This window comes from Heteronotia binoei, chromosome 4, assembly GCF_032191835.1.
Source record: "Heteronotia binoei isolate CCM8104 ecotype False Entrance Well chromosome 4, APGP_CSIRO_Hbin_v1, whole genome shotgun sequence".
NCBI classification, from domain to species: domain Eukaryota; kingdom Metazoa; phylum Chordata; class Lepidosauria; order Squamata; family Gekkonidae; genus Heteronotia; species Heteronotia binoei.
The window spans coordinates 164,086,165-164,112,437 of NC_083226.1; the positions used below are offsets into that span (position 1 = coordinate 164,086,165).

The 26,273-nt window shown below is 45.1% G+C and overlaps 1 protein-coding gene across 1 annotated transcript in view; it reads right to left on the reverse strand.

Moving 5' to 3' along the window:
• Nucleotides 1-23,569: 23,569 nt before the first annotated feature.
• Nucleotides 23,570-26,273, reverse strand: part of DCC (DCC netrin 1 receptor) — a gene marked incomplete at its 5' end in the record, with an annotated part of 1,016,990 nt that continues 1,014,286 nt past the window's right edge. Inside the window, one exon of the mRNA XM_060236603.1 lies at nucleotides 23,570-25,248. Within this exon, the coding sequence (XP_060092586.1) occupies nucleotides 25,159-25,248 (90 nt within the window). The remainder of the gene's footprint in view (nucleotides 25,249-26,273) is intronic.

Below are 26,273 nucleotides of genomic sequence, written 5' to 3' on the forward strand. Positions count from 1 at the left end.
GGAGAGGAAGGGAAGGAGATTGTGAGCCACTCTGAAACTCCTTTGGGAAGTGAAGGGTGGGGTATAAATCCAATCTCCTCCTCCTTCTTCTTCACCCATCTTCCAAAGAAGCCATCTTCTCTAGGGGAACTGATCTTGGCCATCTGGAGATGAATTGTAATAGCAGGAGAGCTCCAAGTGCCACCTGGAGGTTGAGTAACTCTAGTTGGCATGACTACAATCTTAGACTTTCGCTCCTGTATCCTTGGCCGTCCTGTCATGAGGAAGACAGTCAGCACATCAACCTTAGTGGACTCACACAACCTCAAAAGCTGTGATAAAACTGTGGGCTTATATTTCTGGAATCCATTTAAATAAATCAATGCTGGCAGAAATATTAAAAACAAAGGTCGGCCGAGTGAAGCGCATTTCTTAAACCGTCAGGTTGACTTTCCAGAGCAAAAAAACACCTTGTAGCCAATTTTTTTTCCCTTGCTCCTTTACAAAAGTCCCTGCTGATTTATGATGAGGTCTAACGTTTTGTTACCTGAGAAATTCAAAGGGGGTTTTAATTTATGAGGCCTGAGGGAGGACGGAATCTTTGTTGTGTACTGAGTAAAATATTCCCACTTGCCCGATAATATACTGAACCATGATAAATTTATTAGAGTCCCACCATTTTCCATTCAAAATGAAAACCTCAACGCATGTACCATTCATCATGGATTGGTTTACCCTACAGTCGTATTTCTCTATGCTTAAATGTAATATAATGGAATAGACGTCTATTAATCCCTTCTGACAACCCCAAATGGAATTTTCTCAAGGACTCCAATAGCACGGATAGAAAAAGTCCGGCGCTTGGTAAGTTTACCTCAAGACTGCACCTCAGTCATATTTCAAAGATCGTCTTCAACTTTTGATCATCTCACAGGAGATCAGAACCAGCCTTTGTGAAGGACGGACCTTCTTGGGCACCAGCTTGGTTAGCTTGGAATTTCTTGCACCTCAGCTTTTTTGTTTGCAAGATTTAATATTTTTCCTTTCAGGAGTCTTTCATGGTCTGACCTATGTTGCCTTGAAGGACCCAGGCTACCCTGATCTCGTATCTTAGAAGCTAAGTAGGGTTGGTCCTAGTTTGTACTTGGATGGGAGACCACCAAGGAGTCCAGGGTGGCTACGCAGAGTTAGGCAATGGCAAACCACCTCTTTTTTGTCTCTCACCATGAAAACCCTATGTGATTGCCATACATTAGCTGCAACTTGATGGCGCTTTCCACCAGAACTAGTCCTTTCTGGTAGATTCTTGAGAACTTCTCAGGAAAGACTCTGCCAGTGTAGAGCTAGAGCTCCTGATTTTTTAATCTCATGTTTTGCATCATTGTAACTACTATAACCAGGAGTGGAATTCTAGCAGGAGCTCCTTTGCATATTAGGCCACATACCCCTGATGTAGCCAATCCTCCAGGAGCTCATAAGGCTCTTTTTTGTAAACTGTTGGAGGATTGGCTACATCAGGGGTGTATGGACTAATATGCAAAGGAGCTCCTGCTAGAATTCCACCCCTGGCTATAACTGAGTTGAGGAAGTCATTAATTTGTCCTCGTTTATGCAAGACAATGGCTTGTCCGGGTGAGGCAGCAGTCTCCCCTTCCCGGCAGCTCTGGGCAAGTCAGCAGAGTCCCCTCCTCCATGCCTTTCTCAGCAGCTCACCTGGAGCAGCTCCAGGTGATCTTCCAAGCCCCCCTTCTTTCAGTGACTCACCTGGCACAACTCCAGGTAAATAAGGTCATGTGCAGTGTTCCATCTAAGCAAGGGTGGAATTCTAGCAGGAGCTCCTTTGCATATTAGGCCACACACCCCTGATGTAGCCAATCCTCCAAGAGCTTATAAGGCTCTTTTTTGTAAGCTCTTGGAGGATTGGCTACATCAGGGGTGTGTGGTCTAATATGCAAAGGAGCTCCTGCTAGAATTCCATCCCTGCCTCTAAGCTGAGTTAGTGTGAGCTAGCTCACAATTTTTTAGCCTCCAGCTCACACATTTGTCTCAACTCAGGAAAAATGGCCCCAGAGCAAACTAATTGATGCCGTAGCTCACAACTTTAATGCCAGTGGCTCACAAAGTAGAATTTTTACTCACAAGACTCCACAGCTTAGAGGGAACATTGGTCCCATGATACTTGCAGGCGGTGTACCCTCCAAGCTGAATTAGTGTGAGCTAGCTCACATATTTTTGGTCTCCAGCTCAGGAACGACGACCCCAGAGCACACTAATTTATGCAGTAGCTCACAACTTGAACGCCAGTAGCTCATAAAGTAGAATATTTGCTCACAAGACTATGCAGCTTAGAGGGAACATTGCTAGCAGGGGAGGTAATTCCTATCCTAATTACCTCAATTGTAGCTACCCTTCTTGGGGTCACCACAAGTCTTGCCTCCCCATCAGTAGTGGGTTCAGTCTGCCAAAGGTTCTCCCCCCATCCCCACCTCTCCCGCCTCATCACCAACAAACCTGCCAAGGTTTTTCTCCCCTTTATCAATGACCCAGTTTTTTTCAGGGGAGAGCTTAAACCCCACCCCACGTTTTTTTTTTTTTTAAGTTTGATTTTTCTGCAAACCCAGCAGGTACCCCAAGTTTGCTGAAACATCTGTGTAGGGCAAATGTGTCCCCTACTTGTGGGTTTAGATAGCTGCAGATAGGGGTCAAACTTGGAAATTAGATATATAGATAGTATATTATAACATATGGTCAGTCTAATGTAATGGTTGGAAAGTTGAACTGGAATTGACCGGACCCAGTTTCAAACTCCCAGACTGCTGGGTGGCCTGGGGCCGGTTGTTGTGGAAATAAAAGGCATGAGGCAAGGTTGGCCAAACTGTGGCTTTTTCACACATATTGTGTGGGTCTCAAAGCCCTCACTGCCACATTGGCCGGCTTGGAGAAGGCATTTGTCTCTTTAAATCACTTTTCCAAGCCAAGCCAAGCCAACTGGAAGCTTGGAGAATGAATTTAAAGTTACTTTATTTCCACCTCTCCCTCCATTTCCTTCCTTCCTTCCTTCCTTCCCTTCCTTCCTTCCTTCCTTCCTTCCTTCCTTCCTTCCTTCCTTCCTTCCTTCCTTCCTTCCTTCCTTCCTTCCTTCCTTCCTTCCTTCCAAATAGGCTCTCTGAGCTCATGTCACAGACTGATTTGGGGAATCAAGTGGTTAAATTTCCTTTTTTGAGAGAGAGAGAGCCCGCTGAGTGTAGTGGTTAAGTGTGCCGACTCTTATCTGGGAGAACCGGGTTTGATTCTCCAGTTCTCCACTTGCAGCTCCTGGAATGGCCTTGGGTCAGCCATAGCTCTGGCAAGAGTTGTCCTTGAAAGAGCAGCTGCTGCAAGAGCTCTCTTAGCCCCATCTACCTCACAGGGTGTCTGTTGTGGGGGGAGATATAGATTATAAGCCTCTCTGAATCTCTGATTCAGAGAGAAGGGCGGGGTATAAATCAGCAGTCGTCTTCCTTTTCCTTCCTTGCTGCTCTCAAGCATTTGATGTTCATGTCTAGCAGCTCTCAAACATTTGACATTTATTTTATGTCGCTCTTGTGTTAAGCAAGTGTGGCCACATCTGGCATGGGGGAACCAAATACACTACTATCCATTCCCTGGAGAAAGGGCAACATAAAACATCACATAGGTAAAGGCTGACTCATTAATACACAAATAATGATAGGGGAAAGTGGACATTTTATGGGAAAGATAGGACCCAGGAAACAGAAATCAGCATGGTGATAAAAGATCATGGGATCAATTTATATAAAGAGACAGGAAGACTGAAATGAGGATTATTATTTTTTTTTAACTCCACAATCCTCTTTAACAGAATCCACGCCAAGGATGTTATAGATCCGAGCATCAAAGATAAAGCAGAGCCACTCATTTCCCAAGCAAGGCCTATTTCTTATTTGATGCTCTTCCAGACAGCATGCCCCTTTTGCTACCTCGCCCTGCGATGTCGGAGTATTATCCTCACAAACAGCCCAATTTGCAACAAGGGTGTGTGCTCATGCATCTGAACTTTGCCTGTTCCTCCTGCATAAATAGGCTCTCTGTGCTCATGTCACAGGCTGATTTGGGGAATCAAAGGAAGTGTCACGCCAACAAAACAAGCTGTGATGATTCTAAATAATCATGTTCCATCCAGGAAAAAAAAACCCCAGTGGTTAAATTTGCTATTTTTTTTTGTAAGCTCTGTTCCTACACCTATACTTTGCAAGTGAAGCTTTTCCCAGCAAGAAAGGTCTCCGATCCTACGGGGTGGCTTTTGTGCATCATCTTTGATCAATCTGAAATGACTTAAGACACAGGTTGACCAGGAAAATCTTCTTCTTAATTACTGTTTTTGCAACAAGGACATAACAGCAAGCCACCACGCAACACACAATGCAAGGGGAGCCTGGAATTCGTTCCCTGAATTAACAGCATGATTTGACGACAGCTGCCCAAACTTTAGCCACATACAAAGTCACTTGTTTATCTTCATCTCTTAGCTTCCCTCTTAAATGAAGGGAGGGAATCAATTTAGCTCTCAAGCCAAAAGGATATGTTCTATAGAGTCAATTTGAAGAAGAAGATATTGGATTTATATCCCGCCCTCCACTCCGAAGAGTCTCAATGTGGCTCACAATCTCCTTTACCTTCCTCCCCCACAACAGACACCGTGTGAGGTGGGTGGGGCTGGAGAGGGCTCTCACAGCAGCTGCCCTTTCAAGGACAACCTCTGCCAGAGCTCCCGCTAACCCAAGGCCATGCTAGCAGGCATGGGGAGGGACGATGGCTCAGTGGTAGAGCATCTGCTTGGGAAACAGAAGGTCCCAGGTTCAATCCCTGGCATCTCCAAAAAAGGGTTTGGACAAATAGGTGTGAAAAACCTCAGCTTGAGACCCTGGAGAGCTGCTGCCAGTCTGAGAAGACAATATTGACTTTGATGGACCAAAGGTCTGATTCAGTATAAGGCAGCTTCATATGTTCATAGCAGGTGCAAGTGGAGGAGTGGGGAATCAAACCCAGTTCTCCCAATAAGAGTCCCAGATAAGAATTTGGTTAGTAGCACGTCTGCAGTGTCTGTTACAGCATGGAATATTACAGCTAGAAGCAGGGCTTTTCCTGTAGCAGGAACTCCTTTGCATATTAGGCCACACACCCTTGATGTAGCCAATCCTCCAAGAGCTTACAGTAGACCCTTTAATATGAGCTCTGTAAGCTCTTGGAGGATTGGCTATATCAGGGGTGTGTGGCCTAATATGCAAAGGACTTCCTGTTACAAAAAGAGCCCTGGGGAAATCAATCCCAGTTCTCCAGTTTAGAGTCCCCTGCACTTAACCACTCCACCACACTGGACTTGAACCTAGTTGTAGAAAAGAACAAGACTCCAGTAACTCCTTAAAGACTAACAAAATTTGTGGCAACTTTCATAAGTCACTGCTACTGCTACAAACAGACTAACATGACTACCCTTCTTGAATCTAGTTGTTCTACTGCAGACTGACATGGCTGCTTTTGGAAACTATTTCCAAGCAATATTATGGGAAGTATTATCAGGACAGCTGTACTGATGCAACTCAGGCAGGCAGCAAAACAGGAGAGTTTATGGAGCCTCTTATGAGTCACCATAAGAAGCTGATGGCTTGTGCGTGGTTTGGAGGACCACAAGTCATGATTGTCTATGACGGGGTGGTAAACAGTGGCTATCCAGATGTTTTTTGCCTACAACTCCCATCAACCCCAGCCATTGGTCATGCTAGCTGGGGCTGATGGGAGTTGTAGGCAAAAAAAGCATCTGGAGAGCCACTGTTCCCCACCCCTGGTCTATGAGAAACGATCTAGACGAGTTGACCCTGGAGGTCCCTTCCAGCTCCAAGATTCTATGATTCCATGGATGGACAAAAACAAGTCACCTTACAAACTGACTCTGTGAAGCATCACAAATGCATTGGCTATATGTAGATGGTGGGAAGTGGTCATCATTAGGTTCTTTTCTGAGCTGTAGACAATGATGGAGAAATAAACTGCAGGTAAATACTCTGAACATGCAAAACTGCGGGCGTTCTCGCACTGACCTTAATCGGCAGCGACATCCCTCTTCACCGCGCAGGATCTGCGCGGATTTCACACCAATTGCTGTGGAGCACCCGGAAGAGCCGCAAAGTCCTGCGGCTTTTGCGGTGCAAATGGAAACCGCCAAAACCCAGTTTCCATTTGCGCTGCAAAAGCCGCGGGACTTTGCAGCTTTTCCGGGTGCTCCGCAGCAATTGGTGCGAAATCTGTGCAGATCCTGCGCGGTGAAGAGGGACGTCGCTGCCGATTAAGGTCAGTGCGAAAATGCCCTGCCTTTTATACCAAGTCACAGCTTTGCTCTATTAAGGTTAATATTGTCTGCTTTGACTGGCAGTGGTGTGGTGCCCAAAGGCCCCTCTAGCCACCTCCCAGCTCCCTGTGAGGAGGATAGCCTAGACTTACTCTCAGCCTGGCAAAGTTTTTTTCTAGCAGGAGCTCCTCTGCATATTAGGCCATGCCCCCTGATGTAGCCAATCCTCCAAGAGCTTACAGTGCTCTTAGTACAGGGCCTACTGTAAGCTCTAGGATTGGCTACATCAGGGGGGCATGGTCTAATATGCAGAGGCGCTCCTGCTAGAAAAAGAGCCCTGCCAGGACACGTCTAATAACAGGGGGAAGACCCAGCTCCTCCACCTTCACCCAGGTAGTTGCCACCAGACTGGTTTATTTTACCCTAGTTCTCCCCCAAGGGCTCAATTGTCTCCTGCTAACCAAAAGCAGGTTATGGCATTTACCTTCTCTGAAGTAGGGCCGATAGGCACTGGTACCTTGCAAGCCACTGACACACAAAAAAGGATTAAACAAAATTTTATTTTAACAGTACAGGTCATCCCCCAACGCAATGTAATAAAAATAACAAAACTTAAAGCTAACTAGTACCTCAACCCTCAGGTCGATTGCAGAAAGTTCCAGAGTTCCTCAGGCACTCCCTCCTGGGATGGTCTGGCCACGTCCACCAGGGTTCCAAAGTATTCTGGTTGACTCCTCAGGTCACTACCACTCCTTGCCTCAGCAAGTTGTCAGAAGGCTCAAACTAAGAGAAAACTCTCCTTTTCTAACCCACCAGCCTCTAATTGTCCCTCAGGGACTGATACCCTGCAGCTGGTGGCTCCACCCTGTGGCTTGCAACAGAAGGGAAGGGATCCTGTGAAACTTGTCATGTTAAAACTTACCCCTGGCACTACAAGTGGCTCTCCAGGATCTCAGTTAGAAGCCTTTGCTATCACTGCCTGGCCATTTTTAACTGGAGATGCTGGGGATTGAACTTGGGACCTTCTGCATGCAAAGCTCTCTAAGCTATGCCCCCTTCCTATTGATATCTTACTGCATGCACATAATCCTGCCTTCTACTGAATTGGGCTCTTGATTTATCAAGCTCAGCGTTGTCTACTCAGAGTGGCCATGGAGATGCTGGGGATTGAACCTAGGGACTTTTGCCTGCCCTACAACTGAGCTGTGGTCCCTTTTACTGATTCAGACCCTTGGTCCATCAAGGTCAGTACTGCCTACTCAGATTGTCGGAGGTTCTCCAGGGTTTCAGGCAGAGGTCACCCACATCACATGATCCTTTTAGCTGGAGATGCTGGGGATTGAATTTGGGACCTTCTGCATGCCAAGCAGACGTTCTAGTAGTGAGTCACAGCCCCTTCTCAAATGAAGGGGATGGGTTTCAGTGGTCAGCTCCCCCGCTTTCCCCATAATTCATGACTTTCAGCTCTGCAGTAGTATCACTTGTTTTAGGGTCCAGCGCAGCTTATGCTTGGGGCAGAGACAAGAGATGTCCCCCGTGCCCCATTGCTTCTATTTTCACTCACACCACTCCTCACCCTACACTCCTCTGACTCTTGATGTTAACTACCATCACTCAATCTGGTCCACTGGGAAGTTTGGCTGCTGGGATTTCATGGCTGCAGCTGACCACTGTGTCAGCATCTAGGGTTAGTCCAAGCCAAATCCCAAAGCTCAGTCTAAAGGTTGGTTACCAAGACAGCAGAGTCCAGTTCAAAGCATTATACAGGCAAGGTCCAACAGTCCAAGGTCTTTCACAAACACAGCAAGAAAAATGTCGGAATCAAGAACCAGTCCAAGCAGGGCTGGCCCTGGACTGTCTGGCACCCTAGGCAAGGCTAACCTCTGATAACATCACTGGGTCACATGGGGAGCCACCATTTGGTGCCACCAGAAGTCTGCAGCCCTAGGCAATTGCCTAGTTTGCCTAGTGGCAGAGCTGGCCCAGAGTCCAAGAGTCACAGGAGCAGAGTTCAGAGCTGTGGTCACTGAGTCAAGAGGTTAGTGACTTTCTGCTTCCTCAGCATGCTGGTTCCCACCACTGGGTTTTATAGGCACTTCCTAACAAACCCATGTTAACAACCAGCTGTTTGGGACTGCTGCTGGAACTAATCCAGGTTGTCATCAGCAAGCAACTGGGGAAAGGCCAGGAGGCATGCAGTCTGTCTCCTTGCTTGCAGTTCCCTTCCAAGCTTCTGTCTCCAGTGCTCAAAGGGTGGAGGAGAGGCTGGTGGACTGATCTCATTTATCTGAGTCTCACCTGCTGCATCAGGGCTAGGTGTTGGTGGCTCTGGATCAGCTGCTGGCTGTGAGCCTTGATTAGCCTGCATCTCTTCTGCTGTTAGTTCAGGGCTGACTACATGAAGTCAGTTTGGTGTAGTGGTTAAGTGTGTGGACTCTTACCTGGGAGAATCGGGTTTGATTCCCCACTCCTCCACTTGCACCTGCTGGAATGGCCTTGGATCAGTCATAGCTATCCCAGGAGTTGTCCTTGAACAGGCAGCCACTGTAAGAGATCTCTCAGCCCCACCTACCTCACAGGGTGTCTTTTTTTTGGGGGGGGGAAGGTAAAGGAGATTGTGACTGCCCTGAGACTCAAAGATTCAGAGTATAGGGTGGTATATAAATCCAGTATCTTCTCTGTGCCTGAGGAGTCCCCCAGCATTGCTTGTCTCACCATTGCTTGTCTCAGGCTGACCCAAGACACACTGGCTCTTTTTCCCATTGCCAGCTCACATCGGATCGTGTTGGCAGTGAAAGAGGAATGCATGGATATTAAAGCTATAGGTATTCTAGGTATACAATAGAAGGCAAGAATTCAGTCCACCCACACAAAAGTGTCAATAGTCCTATTAGCTTTGTGTAGCCTGATTTCTCAGAGCACAGAAGCTGAGCAGGGTTGCCCATGTTCAATACTTGGATGGGAGTCCACCAACAGAAGAAGATATTGGATTTATATCCCGCCCTATACTCTGAATCTCAGAGTCTCAGAGCAGTCACAATCTCTTTTACCTCCCCCCCCCCACACACAATAGACACCCTGTGAGGTATGTGGGGCTGAGAGAGCTCTTACAGCAGCTGCCCTTTCAAGGACAACTCCTACGAAAGCTATGGTTGACCCAAGGTCATTGCAGCAGGTGCAAGTGGAGGAGTGGGGAATCAAACCCGGTTCTCCCAGATAAGAGTCCGCACACTTAACCACTATACCAAACTGGCTCTCTCTCTGGAGAGGGAAGGTAAAGGAGATTGTGACCACTCTGAGATTCTGAGACTCAGAGTATAGGGCGGGATATAAATCCAATAAATCCAAAGAAACTGGGGTTGCTATGCGTAATAAGGCAATGGCAAAAACAACCTCTGTTCATCTCTTGCCTTGAAAACTCCAGGAGGTGGGAATTCATGGGGTTGCCATGCATCAGTCCTGATTCAACAGCACACTTAACTTGACTGGAAGGTTGACTTATTTGTCCTGCAAGAAATGTTGGCCTCTCCTCCCAAGATCAGGAAAAAAACCATCAAACGCAGTCACTCATTTAAGCCTCCCTATCAAAGCAAATTCTGTCTATGGGAGAAAGGAACATTGGATTTGCACGTAACGCTTAACATTATAATTACGTTCTCTTTTCTTTTTCCAGCCAGACTTATAAATGCATTTTCAGAAAGAGGAAAAAGAGGAAAGGTAAATCATAATGAGAGCTCGAGCGACATGCCAGATGGATGGAAGGGAGATCAAACTCTCAGCTGCCAGAACCAAAGAGGCATCCGCTGAAGCTTCCTGCGGTTGTTGTCTCTTTCTGAAGTTAAAGAGCTCGGCTGCTGCAAAAGCATCCTGGGAAAGTCAAGAAATAAAATATTGCCCTGGCATGGGGTTGGGGTGGGGGACCCAGAATACAAAGCAAAGAGGTATTAAATGCCTGCCATTGCAAACCAAGGAAGAGATCCGACAACATTCCTAGCAGGCAAAGGAGGAGGAGGAGGAGATATTGGATTTGTATCCCACCCTCCACTCTGAATCTCAGAGCGGATCACAAACTGCTTTATCTTCCTCCCCCACAACAGACACCCTGTGAGGTAGGTGGGGATCAGTGTTCCCTCTAAGCTGAGTTAGCGTGAGCTGGCTCACAGATTTGTAGCCTCCGGCTCACACATTTTTGTCTTTGCTCAGGAAGGATGACCCCAGAGCACACTCATTTATACAATAGCTCAGAATTTTAATGCCAGTATGGGAAAGGGTGGAATATAAATTGACCAAAATAAATAAATAAATAAATAAATAAATAAATAAATAAATAAATAAATAAATAAATATTCTGAGCACTTCCAGAAGCCGCAGCCCCTCTCCACATGGACATCACGTTGACATTTGATGCCACAATCAGAGCGCGACACAGAGAGATTTTGTATCAAAACTTTATTTATTAAACAAAAAAATGCACCATTGGAATACCATTTCTATAAAAAAATGAATATGAGACTGTTCTACAGTACATTACAAAACCCCCTTCCCTCCCCATCATGTAGCAGAATACAAGATTGTGTGTAGAAACAGTCATTTATTTCCAAACCCTAAGCAAGTTCTCTTCCTCGTAGAACAAGATTTACACTTAAATATTGCAATCACTAGTCTAATTTGGTTAACAATGCTAGAGTCCAACAATTCAAAGAAAACCTTCGTAGGCACAAAAATGCCTAATTTTAGGCTTTTTTGTAGCAACAAGATTCTTGTTTTCTCTCCCCCTAAGGCTCATTAAAGCTGTGGTGTTACTCCTGCTTGATAATGCATTCCCCCATAGGCTAATGATTTGTATGGATTTTCTTCCAAAGGTTTTTTGGGGAAAACAATGACTTATGTTTAATAACAGAGGAATACATCATGGGCTGAATCCTGCAATGTACACAAGGGCACAATCCACCCAATTCTCCCCCCTCTGTTTACTGCATGCCATTGGAAAGCAATGGAGCAAGACTTAGTGTACTGGGTAGTCACTAGGAATTTTGCATGAATGGCTTCAATTCATCCTCAAGTTCCTCTGTGCACACCCAGCTGAAAAGGAAAGCTGTACAAAGCGCTATATAGCTCCTTTATTGTGGGTTAGACAGGTGAGTTTCCTATTGGGTTGTACCCAGAGGTTCAGAACATCCCAGCCCTGCCGATTAATTTTATGCAGTGCAAATCAAATGGGTCTGATTAAGACAGATCGCTGGGTATTGTGGACGATATTGAGAATCTCAGAAACAAGTCTCAGAATCCTTTCCTGTTGCAATCCGAGGTTCCGAATCAGTTCTAAAACCATCTCCCAAACTGTGCAACAACACAAGTCATATGCTGAGATGGAAAAAGAACAATCCATAAACTGGAATCAATTTACGCCCATTGAACAAAAACACGCACGTTCAAAGGTTTGCAATGGCGACATAGAGTGCCCAATTGCACTCCAGTGTCTAGAGACTGATTCACACAAGTGTTTGCCTACAAATATAATGGGAGAATGAGATAAAGATGGGCATTGTAACGTGTATGACCATGGAGATTCCAGAGCCCCAGTTCTTGTTAAGCAGTCCCTTGGCTGCAAACTCAGTTCTTCTACCAGGTAACATGCCAAAAAAGCTCAGAACCTCTTTGAGCTGACGTTCTCATATTTGGGCCTGGGAAAACAGAGTGGGGCAGCAATGCTTGGAAGGACACAGAGATGGTGACATGGAGCTATAGGAAGTAGCTGAATTTTTTGCTACGAGAAGAGTTTCTGGATCTGAATCTTCTCTTTCTCTTGAATTCTCCATAAGCACGATCCAGAAATATATGGAAGTGCTTAAGCCCTACTGAAAAGGATGAGAATTAAGTGCTGAGTTGGAACTCGCAGTATTTTCAAAGACTGCTTTGAAATGCTAACGATGCTTAACTGAGCCAGCACCTAACTGTCAAGTAGATAATGGAAGCATGACCAGAACACTACATGGCTTTCCCATGCCTACATGTCAAGGTATGCTTCATAAGCAAAAGACAGCCATGTGTTGTGCAGAGCATGGGGTGTGGGCTGAAGAAACCTGGCTACCTGTTCCTGCTGAGCCATGTCTGGGTGCCTCTGGGTTGGTCATCCTCTCATAGCCTAACTCACATCATAAGGTCCTTAGGTACATACATATGTGCTGTCAAGAGGCAACCAACTTATGGCGACCTCAACAAGGGGCTTTCAAGATAAATGAGAAGACGAAATGGTTTGCCATTGCTTTCTCTGAAGAGTTTTGCTTGATGGGCTCCCACCCAGGTACCAACTCTGTTTAGTTTCTGATATCTGATGTGATCAGGCTATACCATGCAGCCTTCCTTCCCTCCATAAGATCCTTAGGAAGATGAAAAGGAGAATATCTCATGGATACCAGCTTGAGCTCTATGGAAGAAGGAACATGATAAATATAATAATAGCAATGCAGTGATTGGATCTTTCCTTTCATATCTCTGCCACTGAAATTATGGGCCATAGCTAGCCTAATTAAGTACCTTTAAGTATCTTGTGTTGGATTGGAATGGGGGTGCTGGGAGGCTTACCTTGTTTAATCAAGATTAAATTCCAGTGACTTCAGTTGGACTTACTGTCCTTTAAGTGTGCCAAGAACTAGTCTTTTAAGCACACACTTTTTGCTTCTGTTAAAGATACTGACACGGAAGAGCACATCTCTTGGGGAGCATCATGGCTCATGCTTTTAGGTTCTGTCCACCATCACATGGGTGAAAAGTTAGTTTTTGAAAACAAAGCTCCATTGGAGACATCACCAATGTTTTGCTCAAGTGGTTAGATCCGACAATGTGGTGACTATATTTTCAATTCAGAAGTGAGTTGGTCAGCACATGAGCTTTTCAGAGCCTTCTGTAACAATGAACCTTTACAACAGATGGCTGAGAGCAGGTATGTTCTAACAAGAGGTACGAATGGCTCTTGAAAAGACATATACATAAACCGGGGATAGGTACGCAGCCCCAATCAAAAGATCTTCAGTTTGCTCAGGGTCAAAAGGCATCAAGACTACAGGGCCTAATGGTGTTCTCCTTGAACTACAACCAGCACTTTCTGAATTTAATCGCACTCCTGGCTAAGTCTTTACAAACTAGGGGAGATATGCCTGCAACACTCATTTGCTAATCCAGTTCTTCATGCAGAAGTGGGGTGAATGAATTCCAACTGACTTCCTAAGTTTCTGGCTAGTCACTTTGTGTGTTAAATGAGCGATCTAAGTACCTTGGGGAGGGGGGCTCCCCCTAGAGGGAGGCTACCCTTACTGCAGGACTCAAGCAAAACAAAATGGCAACCGATCATAGCATTTTGAAGCTGCATTGGTTTCCATGGGAGATGACACATGGGTCAACCTCTCCCACTGAAACAGTGTTCACTTCAGCTGGATTGTGCCCAAAGATGTTTCCCAGGATGATTTCATTGAAAACCTAAACTTCATTTTAATGAAGCTTTACTGAAATGGACAGTTTCCACTGACAATATTGTCAAGGAAGGCCTATTTCTTACTCCACCGAGGACTTCGCCAATGACTGACCTCCAAATCAGGGGGATGCATTGCGGCTCCAAAGGCCAAATAATAGAAACACGAGATAACACCACAACTTTAGCATCCTGCTCTAGGTCTCCAACCAGATAACCCTTTTTTGTTTTCCAATCATAAATTATCCCAAAGAAACCACTCTAAATAATAAATTAAATATTACTTATAAAAAGGACCCCCTCCCCGCCCTCCCCTCCCCCAAACAGGATGACAATTCACAAAGGTAGGAATTGCCAGGTCTATTTTACAATAATAAAAACAGTATTGTTCCTTCCGTCTACCAGCTTCGCATCCTCCATCTTTATCAAAAGACATATACAGCATACAACTGAGATAACATTGTCATGGGCAACTTGACAGTGTATTTATACGGTGTTGTTGTTACCGATATCAACACATGGGAGGGGACAAGGAATGATTCAACCTTTGTAAAATGTCTGCTGACATTATAACAGGGCTCTTTTTCTGGCAGGAGCTCCTCTGCATATTAGGCCACGCCCCCTGATGTAGCCAATCCTCCTGGAGCTTAAAGTAGGCCCTGCACTAAGAGCCCTGTAAGCTCTTGGAGGATTGGCTACATCGGTGTGTGTGTGGCCTAATATGCAGAGGAGCTCCTGCTACAAAAAAGAGCTCTGATAACAGGAAAGATACACGATCTCAGAGTACATAATTCTGTCTGAAACAGAACAAGACAATTGGCTAACAGGGATGTGGTTACTTAAGAGCCATTTCAAATATTTAGTCTACCTTACCTGCATCATTTTATAACATACATAAAGAAGGGGAAGGGAGAGTGTCAAAAATATGAATTAGTAACGTCCCAGCAAAGGCATGTCTGAAACATTCATCTTGATGACCACACACAGGAGATCAACAAGATGATCCAAACCAGTGCAAACTAATTCCGGAATTCTAGATGTCAGACACTTGACCTGCGGGTTTCTGTTCCCTTTCCGACGTGTGCCTTAAATACCCAAGTCGCATCCAAAGTTATTCCCAGACCCAACAGAGCAACATGAGGTTTGGCTTTGCCAATGGACCTCATCTTGTTTTGATGGAACATTTGCAGCAGGACACTTAATGGTGGTTGGGAGAGTGTGCAAAAGATGACAAACTGAATATAAGACAGTAACTTTTCATGGAGATGCATTTACTGAAGCACTGTATGCAAGACGGTAGAAGTAACACTAAGCAATTTTCAGGCTGAAGCATATATTTAAACATTCTGAAGAGTGTGGAATATGGAAGATCAATAAGAATAGGAAAGCTCAGTAAGATGAGATATTCTATAACTAATTACATTGGCAACAATCCAGTTCCAGTAACTACCAGCACTTCTGATCCTCTTCCGAGAGAGAAGGGAACATGTATTAGAGGCACTGAGTGAGGGTTATAATCTGAAGATAGTGGTCCCCAACCTTTTTTGAGCATGTGGACACATGTGGAATTCTGACATGGTATGGTGGACGCAGCAACAAAATGGCTGCAACAAAATGGTTGCTGCAGGAGGCGAAGCCAGCCACAAACTGATTGCCAAACTTTAACTTCAGTAACACAGGTCCTTGTGCTGTGCTGGCAGCTACCAAAGCAACGTTTAAAAAAATCCACACAGCCAATCAAATCTCCAATAGTTCATCAGAAGCCTTGGTGGACAAAAGCTCTAGCTGCCCCCTTCTTAAAAACTCCTGGTGGGCACCGAGTCTTCATAAAAATACTTGGTGTCAGCAGGCGTAAGTGGGAGCTAGATGTGACAAACCCAACCACCATCTCCTTACCCTTCCTCAAAACAGACCTGGCAGCAATGAGGCTTCTCCATAGGGAGGTCTCAGTACAGCAGATCCCATGTGCAAGATGCTATATGGTTCCATAGATACTGACATCCCAGAAAGGTCATGAGGAACCCTGGGGAACTATTGATCCTTGGATTACTTGCAATTCAAGATCCTTGTATCCACTGAACATGTGTTTGCCATGCCTCCTGATGCAGAATGTACAGGAACTGCTTCTTTCCTAGATCCCTGTGTCTGGAATGCTATTGTGATAGCATGGAAGGTCTAGTATTGGCACCAGAGTAAAGTCTTTCTATCAGAGCTGCCTAATAAGTTCAGGGGAGGGCTTGTGCTAGTTCAAGATCACCACAATCTAGGCCTGAACTCAGAGGAAGCTGGCCAGAGCTTGTAATAAGCTTGTGGTTGCTAAGCTGGAGAAGTTCGTTTCTGAACCTTCTCAGCTTCCCTGCCATTTGCAGCCATGTCTGTATGCCATTTTTGCTGCCACGGGACTTCAGTGCATTCCTACATACCACTGTGAGGCAAGGTATGCTTAATCACAAGCAGGGCTTTTTTTTTTGTAGCAGGAACTCCTTTGCATATTAGACTACCCCCCCCTTCTGATGTATCCAATCCTCCAAAAGCTGACAGGGCTCATTACAGGGCCTACTGTAAGCTCCAGGAAGATTGGCTACATCAGGAGGATGTAGCCTAATATGCAAAGGAGTTCCTGCTACAAAAAAAGCCCTGATCACAAGAGATTATCACATCATTTTGGTTGGTGTTCTTTGCTCATAAATAAACTTATGAGTGATCCTTGTGGTCAACTGTGCTATCACACCTTGCAGAGTATCCGAAACTTTCTAAAACTCTAGTTAGAAAACTGGTGATCTGCCCCTTCCCTTAGCTGCACAGAATCTATCCATCTGGACCACATCCAAGGAGCAGAGTGAATGCTTTCTTCCTCAGTTCCTTCTGTAAAGTCATGATATTAATATGAGTAAGAAGACATATACAGGTTATGTGACTGCACAGAAGACTATTTGAAGAACATTGGTTATAAGAAAGCAATCTATCTTTCTTCTTTTTACTGGGGGCAGGGGGTTTGTGTGTCAAGTTAGGAAGCTGGTGGTCTGCCCTTTCCCTTGGCTACCCAGAATCTATCCATCTGGATCACATCCAAGGGGCAGAGTGAATGCCTTCTTGCTCAGTTCCTTCTGTAAAGCCACAATATTAATATGAGTAAGAGGACATATATGGATTATGTGACTGCACAGATGACCATTTGAAGAACAACAGTTATAGGAAAGCAATCTATCTTTCTTCTTTTTATTAAGGGGGAGCGGGGTTTGTGTGTCTCTGTATAATCCCATAACTGTGGTATACCAGGAGGTATCAATGAAATAGTTTCTGTACAATTGCTGTACCAAAATGTAGTGGCAGCCCTTCAACAGCATACTACTCAACGGATGCATGTAATTCCACACAGATGTTTTGCACAGCTCAGGTCAGGGAACGTGTCAAGGGAACCTGATGATATAACCACTCCTCTGATAGAATCACTCTTTAAAGTGATGAGAAGAAAGCTGCTTTGCTGCCTGACAAAAATAAAAACAATCTAGCAAGATAACCAGGATGCGGTAACACCTTTGCCTTTTATATGAAAGAATAATACTTCAACAGATTTTTATTGTCTGTTCAAATCTTTGTCTTTTGATGAAGACAGAAAGCTAGGATCCTCCGGGCATTCAGGGCACATAAAGTACATTGTCTGTCATCCTGAGGTTCTGGAAAGAAGTTGGGGGAGTTTTATGCCCTGTCACAAATGGAACTGAGACACCACCTTAGGGAGAAAGGTAATGTCAGGTGAAAGTACTATGTTATCCCTGTGCATCAGCAAAAGGAAAGTGACAGCTCATTTGCTTTGCATGCCGAGATAATTTCCACTAAAGATGTAGTCTTAAAGGAAAGGAGGCATTGCTGCACACAGACATAGGTTCAAATGGATTGCCCATATCTAGTGTTAAAGCCGGGAAGAGGGTGCAGACTAGAAGAAGAGCTAAGGTTTTAGGCATTCGCTTCCAGAACAGCTTGATAAGATAAGATGTCCCTCTGTTGAGGACTATATAGAGGGACTGTTGACATGTCAACCTGAATTGAAGACAGAGATAGTCTCTCATAGTGAAACTGAACAGTGCACCCCCAGAGGCCTGCAACAGAGCAAGATAACAGATGCAGGTTGTGGAAAGAGGTCTGTGCAAAAAACCCCAAAAAACCTGGATGACTTGGCAGCATGAAATCATCTAATGGGGGACTTTAATACTTTTGATAAGGCAGTATCTAAGGAAGTCAAAAGACTGGTCTAGTATGCCATGGAGCTGAAAAGATATAGTTGTATCCATTCCTGGCACTGAAAAAGAAGATCAGATATCATGCACAGTTCTATAAAACGTCTTCAGGACTGATTAAACCTTGTGAACCATGGCTGCCATGGGTCCCACCATGGTCCTATGTAGATATACTCTGTTCTGTTCATGGTTTTGTAAGGTACTTGAGGCATGAGAGGAATGGGGGAATTCATACAAAAGCAACTGTTATCCCCTTGAGAGCCCACACTCCTGCATACCTTGGGGTACAATCGCCTGCCCTTGATGATGCTCATAGTGTAAAAAGTCAATCAGGGACATCCAGAACCTGTTGGGGGGGGCATACTCATAGTTCCTAGGGTCCATAGCCCTATTCTGTAGAAGTATCTGCTGATTGTTTCTCATTACCAGCACCATGGACAGCTACTGGGGAACTAAGGGGACCTAGCAAGACCTTGTTCAGATACAGCTGGGTAACAATACTGTTTGTGGATACCTGAACAATTCTCTTCCCCAGCAGGGGCTGAAAAGGCACCAATCCCCAGTGCACCATGTTTACTTCAACTAGAATGATATGTGCCAGTCTGATCAGGCCACACCACATTGATGGCACAGGCTCCAGCCCTACAAGAATGTTTTGATTGCAAGAGTAATACTGGTTGTCTGAAAGATTGAACCATACTGCTTGAAGGAATTTAAATATTAAATAACCACAACTGTAGCGATCTCAGGATATTAGAGAGATTGCTTGGTAACAATAAAAAAAAAGAACCCGGAGTTATTTCATCTCTATTTCATGTAGAGATGGGCTCACTTGATGAGGAAGGTGGCAAAAGACATGATTCCGAGGAGTTACTGGATTCTAAAAAGCCCTTTGTATTGGATGCTGACAGAAGTAATACGCAAGAGTTATGTTTGTAGCTATTCAGTCCCAACACTGAAAAGTCTAGAGGTGAAGCACATCAATAAAGAATTCAATATACTGACCAAGTGCCAAGTGTGATTTACCCATATTGATATAGACTAATGCGGTCACAGGGTGAAACGAATACTTGTCTGTACAGCACAGTATCAATACCCTATGAAGAGCCAGTCATTGATACACATAAACACTGATAGATTCTTGCAATGGAAGAAGAAGTCTGCAGATTTATACCCCGCCCTTCTCTCTGAATCAGAGTCTCAGAGCGGCTTACAATCTCCTATATCTTCTCCCCCCACAACAGACGCCCTGGGAGGTGGGTGGGGCTGTGAGGGCTCTGACAGCAGCTGCCCTTTCAAGGACAACTTCTGCAATAGCTATGGTTAACCCAAGGCCATTCCAGCAGCTTAAGAGGAGGAGTGGGGAAATCAAACCCAGTTCTCCCAGATAAGAGTCCACACACTTAACCACTACACCAAACTGGAAAAGTTCATATGTGGTTGCCATGCATTGTAAGAACTCTCAGTGCCATGGAGAGTTTGAATGATAAAACCTAATGCTTGCTAGCATTGGTCTTGATGGCAAAGCAAAGGAATCAGTAGTCTTTTGATGGGAATATGAGATCTAGGGATAAGGATCATATGGAGTTGTTGGGAAATGAGGTATCAGTGAGAAAGACCATCCCAACCTTGGGGTGCATAAATGTGTGGACAAGCAAGAGATGAAGGATGGGCCTGAATGCAGCATGTTTTGTAGGGGCCACTGAAGTAATGGGGCCTGTGTTGGGTCTGGTTTAGGATGGCTGGAGTGGGTCTGGTTTAGGATGCCTGTGTTGTGTCTGACTTAGGATGGTTGGACTGATATTGCCCTAACTATCTAGCTTGCTCTATGGTGTTTGTAGTCTTGGAGGACTGAGCAAGAAACCTCACCAGTCTATTCTTCTAACAGCCTGAACCTGCATTAATATTGATGGATAGGAATGGATTCACTATCTCCCTCGTCTAGAAGAAAGTCCATTTTGTGAAGTGATATCATGGTAGAAAAGACATTCTAATAAGGAATGAGGAATGGAACTGCATGAACTTGGGTGACAATTGACTACCTGACATGTTTCCGAGTCCATCAGGAAGTGCCACATAACAATTGGGTATAGAATGCCTTGGGGGATAGAGGGAATGCATCATGACCATTGATTGCTTCATACTTGATTAGTGAATTTGAGCAGTAGCTACTGTGTTCTTAGGAGCCCCGTGGCACAGAGTGGTAAAGCTGCAGTACTGCAATCCAAGCTCTGCTCACGACCTGAGTTCGATCCTGGCAGAAGCTGGGTTCAGGTAGCCGGCTCAAGGTTGACTCAGCCTTCCATCCTTCCGAGGTTGGTAAAATGAGGACCCAGCTTGCTGGGGGGGAAAGTGTTGATGACTGGGGAAGGCAACGGCAAACCACCCCGTAAAAAGTCTGCCATGAAAATGCCGTGATGCGACGTCATCCCAGAGTTAGAAATGACAGGTACTTGCACAGGGGACTACCTTTACCTTTTTTCTCTGTTCTTTATCGACAGAGACCAGAGAATAGTCTTGGCTATCTGAAGTAGGTACTTTCCCCGTTTATGTGCAGCACAGTTACAAAGAGAACCTGCTGGACCATTGGCATATGAATAAGATGGAACAGAGGAAAACTACGATAATAAGACCATAGAATCATAGAGTTGGAAGTGACCTCCAGGGTCATTTGATGTATGTACCAAATTAAGATAATCTGAAGATGTACCAGAATCAGATGGACCAGAGGAAAACTACAAGGAGAATAAAAGGAAGAGGAGAAGCAAAGAAATGCAGAAGGAGATCTGTGAGGGAGATCATCCATAAAGTTCTCATTGACATTCCATTCATGGTGGTCGGAACTGTTCAGGAAGGCTTTGCTCTTCTAAGTATGTGAAAATAGACAGATCCAGGCTACCTGCAGGGGCAGGAGTACAATTTCCATGTCTTGAGCTCTAGAAAGTTTAGATGCTATGAATAAGTTCTGGTCATGAATGAACATAAGAGAAGCCATGTTGGATCAGGCCAATGGCCCATCCAATCCAACACTGTGTTCATACAGTGGCCCAACCCCCCAGATGCCATCAGGAGATCCATCAGTGGGGCCAGAGCACTAGAAGCCCTCCCACTGTAGCCCCCCCCTCTCCAAGCACCAAGAATACAGAGCGTCACTGCCCCAGATAGAGAGTATTCCAACAATACATTGCGGCCAATAGCCACTGATGGACCCCTGCTCCAGATGTATCGTTAACATGGATGAATAAGCGAGTGCTGAACCCAGTTGTGAGATGCACAGAGACCTTGAAGACCAAAGAAGAACTCATCCTATTTAACAATCTCAGCATAACTGTAACACTGAAGGTTGGAAAAAATCCAGAATAAAAAGTTCTCCTGGGAAAGTAACAACTGAAACTAGCCTCGCTAACCTGTTCAAAATTCAGAGAGTTTCTGCACTCCGTCAGGTGGGAAAGCAATCTTTCCCATCTGGCTTTTCTTGAAACAAGACATTGACTTGCGCAGCATCCGGAACTAGATGCGGTTGGGTGCCTGCCGTAAATGGGTCAGAACATTTAAAAAAAAAGTCAGCCTCCCATACTAAATTAGACTTCCTTGTTATTACAAAACATTTGCATTAAAATTCTGGGCTAAATTGAATAAGGAGCATTATTTTGGGAAACGCTTTCTCCGCTACACCGGCGTTTCTAATGAAGCGTTTGAGTTCTCTCTTCAACCTGTGATATTTTTCTCAGTGTGATACTTTTTTTTAAAAAAAGCATTCTGAATTATTACTTTTGATACTGCGCCATTTTACTCCAAATATTTTATTCAGGAATTCACATATAATTACCTTCCTAATAAAAAGAGCTATTTGGATGTAAAGATCCTCTCTCCTTTCCCTGCTCTATTTAAAAATTATGACCTACTCAAGCTTGAAATCAAAGGCAGCGCTGAATGCAATAACTCAGCCGAAACCTTCTCATTGGGTCGGGTTTTTTTTTTTTTTTTTTTGCAGCCACGGAACTGATAAATATGCAAATTTAGTTCCCTTTTGGTGATTTGCCTGTGAAAACAGGGATTAAGCTCAGACGGAATGCCAGAAGTTCAGCAAGAGGGAAAAGTGCACACGACATTCTGTTCATGTCACCGGTTTGGGATGTCAATAAATAATGTAACAGCAACAGCAACAACAACAAAAGCTGGAATGCTGGAATAGGGAGGCGGAGAAAATACTCAGGGCTTGCTTTGTAGCAGGAACTCCTTTGCATATTGGGCCACACCCCTCTTCCTTAGCCAATCCTCTGAGAACTTACAGAGCTCTTCGTGCAGGGCCTACTGTAAGTTCCAGGAGGATTGGCTACATCAGGGGTGTGTGGCTTAATATGCATAGGAGTTCCAGCTACAAAATAACATCCTGGAAATACTTCAGAAGGCATCATTTAGGTTCACAGTGAGTGTCCTGATGGAAATGGGAGCAACTTGTTTTTAGGGACTGTCTTTTGCCAATGCAAAGACTGTGACAAGCTGTCTTTTTTAAAAAAAAGAGGGGGAAAAAAGAATCCAGAAACTGGCTTGTAAACATTTGCACTTGGAGTAATACTCCTGCAGTGCTGGCTAAATGCCACACTTGACGATGTGGAACCAGTTCAATTACTCTGTGGCATATACATATTTTCTGGCATGGCGGCTCTTTAGGCTTAGGCAGCTGGTTCATCCTCCCAGTTGACTGCCTGTGCATTAGAACAGGCGCTGCCTTCATCATCACCCAAAGTCGGCTCTTCTCAAGAACAAGGATTCGGGTTGCTGATGACTGAACTCAGCAGCTGCTTCTGTACATGAATCCAGGGGTGGAATTCTAGCAGAAGCTCCTTTGCATATTAGGCCACATACACGCTGATGTAGCCAGTGCTCCTAGAGCTTACAAAAAGAGAGCCTCGTAAGCTCTCGGAGGATTGGCTTCATCGTGGGGGGGGCGTGGCCTAATATGCAAAGGAACTCCCGCTAGAATCCCACACCTGCATGAATCAATCACCATTGGTGGTTGCATTTTAAGTTTATGAAACTCAGCAGCCTTGTGGGATGTCAGAAGTTCAAGAAAGATCAGAGGGGGGTGGGGTGGGATTCCCTTCCCACTGAGCTGAAAATAGCGTACCGTTATACAGAAAAGACCATATATTTGGAATTGCCTCTGGTGTTAGCTTAAGAACAAAACGATGATGCCATAGCAGATTCTAATTTCCGACGTGCATAGAAGCCGGCGGTGCGCCACGACTGCAAATTCACTTCTTCTTTGCACATCCTCTGAATAGCCAGGCATTTAGTGACAGAAGGATTGGCAAATGCTTGATCAATTCTACCAGAAAATGGTTGCATCCTGCCAGAAAACGGCCCATCCCCACCATTTGTGCAACACGATGAGTGCTCGAAATAATGATTTTTTAAAAATGAGCATGGTCAATAATATTCCTCTCCCTATTTTGTGCTGTTTACGGTATTTCCGACCCTTTGGTGCTACGTGGTAATACTTTTTGCATTGCAATGATTAAGAAACAAGAGGAATTCTGGTATGTCTTGACTTTACAGTGGCCTGCAACAGATATCAAAAATGCACTTAGAGGATCTACATACACATACGCACGGACACACACACATGAAACCCCCTACAAACCTCTCTAGTAAGTCCGATATGTCAACTTAGGCCCCTTTTACGTATTATCCTGGGGACGTCATTGCAGCTGCGAGTCTGAGCCTCTTGGGTCCCTCCTCCACAAGGTCACAACCTTGAGTGAAGCAGCACCCAAATGATTCGGACTAATTTCAGCCATACAAGCGTTAAAATCAGCATGGCTAAAACAAACTTTAGGACATGCATTGGGGATGTGTGGAAGCCCCCCCAAGCAATGTCTTTTGGCACGCCTATTTAACTTTTGGGGAAATCTGGTCATAAAGAGTGATGGGGACAGCTCCCCCCCCCCCTGCTTGCCCTGGAATTAACTTGCTCTTCCCAGACTTTTGTGAAGGACTCTTCAGATAAACCCATCCCTTTTTTTGCAGGAGCTTGCAGAGAATTCGGTGGTACCTGACTGGCACTCCCACCACCCTTCCCCTACCACTTCCCCGGATCTTCAAACTTAACCATGTGAAGGGGTGATGGCAGTAAGGACTGGTGAAGAGTGCAGGCAGCAGTGGTCACATCTTCTGTAAGGTCTGGATGCTGTGCCATAGAGCAGGGGTACCCAACCACGGGCCATGGACCAGTGCTGGTCCGTGGCCTGCTAGCAACTGGGCTGCAGAGGAGGCAGCCTCAGAGTGAGGCCACACCGCCTCTTTCATCCACCCAGGTCCCAGGCCAGTGGAAGGGGCAGCACTGCCGCGACCTTAGCCTACCCCTCATTTATAGAACCTCAACGATCAGCTGATTGGCAGGGAGTCTTGAAATGGGAGGGGGAGGCAGATTGGACTTCTGCCGCCTCGCCATCTAGTGGAGAGGCGGCAGAAATAGCCCCAGTCTCCCCACCCGTTAAAAAAAAAACACCACGGGGGGCAGGGATTGACCATGGCAGCCTGGGGCTGTTTCTTCCACGAAACTAGTCCCTGGTGCCAAAACAGGTTGGGAGCCACTGCCACTAGAGCTATCGGGAACTCCATTTCTCAGGCACCGCAGTGCTCTGTGGAAGCAGTTAGACCTTAAAGATGAGGCATTTCCTGCTGCTGCAAGTCTTCCAGAACTTCTAGGTCCCCTGTCCCTCACAGAAGGGGAATTGCTGGCCTACACTGGCGAGGGATTACTGGCAGCAATAGTGCTTGGGGTGAGCTTGTTATGACTTAGGCCTGAACTTCAGTAGAGTTGGTGGGCTTAGCCCATGGGCGGAACACTATCAGCTACTAAGAGGCACTGTCTGCCATTCTGCTGTGAAGACACCTTCCTTCTAACTTCTGTGGGATGCTCTTTCATCTCTACTTAAGGTTTGTTGTATGATTCATAGGAATGGACAATGTCCTTCCAGGATGGCAAGATCCGTGTGTAGAATGGAATGATGCATCGGTCGGCTTTATGGTTGGCACGGATGTCGGGTGGGGGTACGTGTGAAACGCTGGTATGCTGCAATGTTCCCCAGTAGCTCCGTTCTTCTTCTCTTCCAGATTTTTCAGAAGGCTGAGCCAGTGATAGCGTTAAGCTGCTTCATTAGCCCCTCCAAACTTGCCATTTGTTCACTCAGATCGTCCTGTTCGTATACCTGTGGAGAAAGCAATCGGTCGGTTTATTTCACATATTTGAACTGTGCATTCTTTTCGGTTCAAAAGGAATCAGGATGGGTAACAGTTCAGAAATGTAAATAAAAGATAAAGATAGGAAGCAATATTCCTTACAATAAGTCCTCTTGCTTGCTACTTTTTATGGAGTAAACAACAGGGCTTTCCTAGTGGTGGCCCCAGCAGGAGGAGGAAGAGGAGAAGGAAGAGGAGGAGGAGAACAACAACAACAGCAGGAACAAGAGCTGCATTATCCCCCACCCTTCACTCAGAGTCTCAGAGTGGCTTACAATCTCCTTCCTCTCCCCACAACAGACACTCTGTGAGATAGGGGGGCTGAGAGAACTCTGAGAGAACTGTGACCCAGTTGGCCACATATGGAGAAGTGGGGAATTAAACCTGGTTCTCCAGATTAGAGTCCATCATTCTTAACCATTACACCAAACTGGCTCTCCAGAGGAACTCCCAGCCAAGGAAGGGGTGATCTATCTGAACTTAAGGAGTGTTCCATCTGGACAGAAGATGCATGACTTTAAAAAAATGATGCAAAGTTCTTTTGATGAAGTTTTGAATGGTGTTAATTATGGCTGGGAAATGACTGGCATTTAGAGAGATCATTCTTGGTAGGAAGCCATGTTGGTCTGCAGTGGAAGAGCAACATTCCAGTAGCACCCGAAAGACCGACAAGATTTCCACAGTATAAGCTTTTAAGAGTCAAAGATCTATATCCTATAAGGGAGCTCTGACTCTTCAGAGCCTGTCCTCCCAAAATCTTGGTGGTCTTTCAGCTGGTGCTGAACTTGAATCTTGATATTTATGGAGTAGATTAACACTGCAATTTGTTGCATTTTCCTACCAAATATTTTATGAAGTTGTAGCAAGCTATATTGGTTTAGATGCTTGCCATTAAAGATTTGAATGGTATCCACCTTGCTGCCTTCGCACCATCCTCAACATCCACTGGAGTGACTTTGTGACCAACACTGAAGTCCTCAAGAGGGCGGAGGTT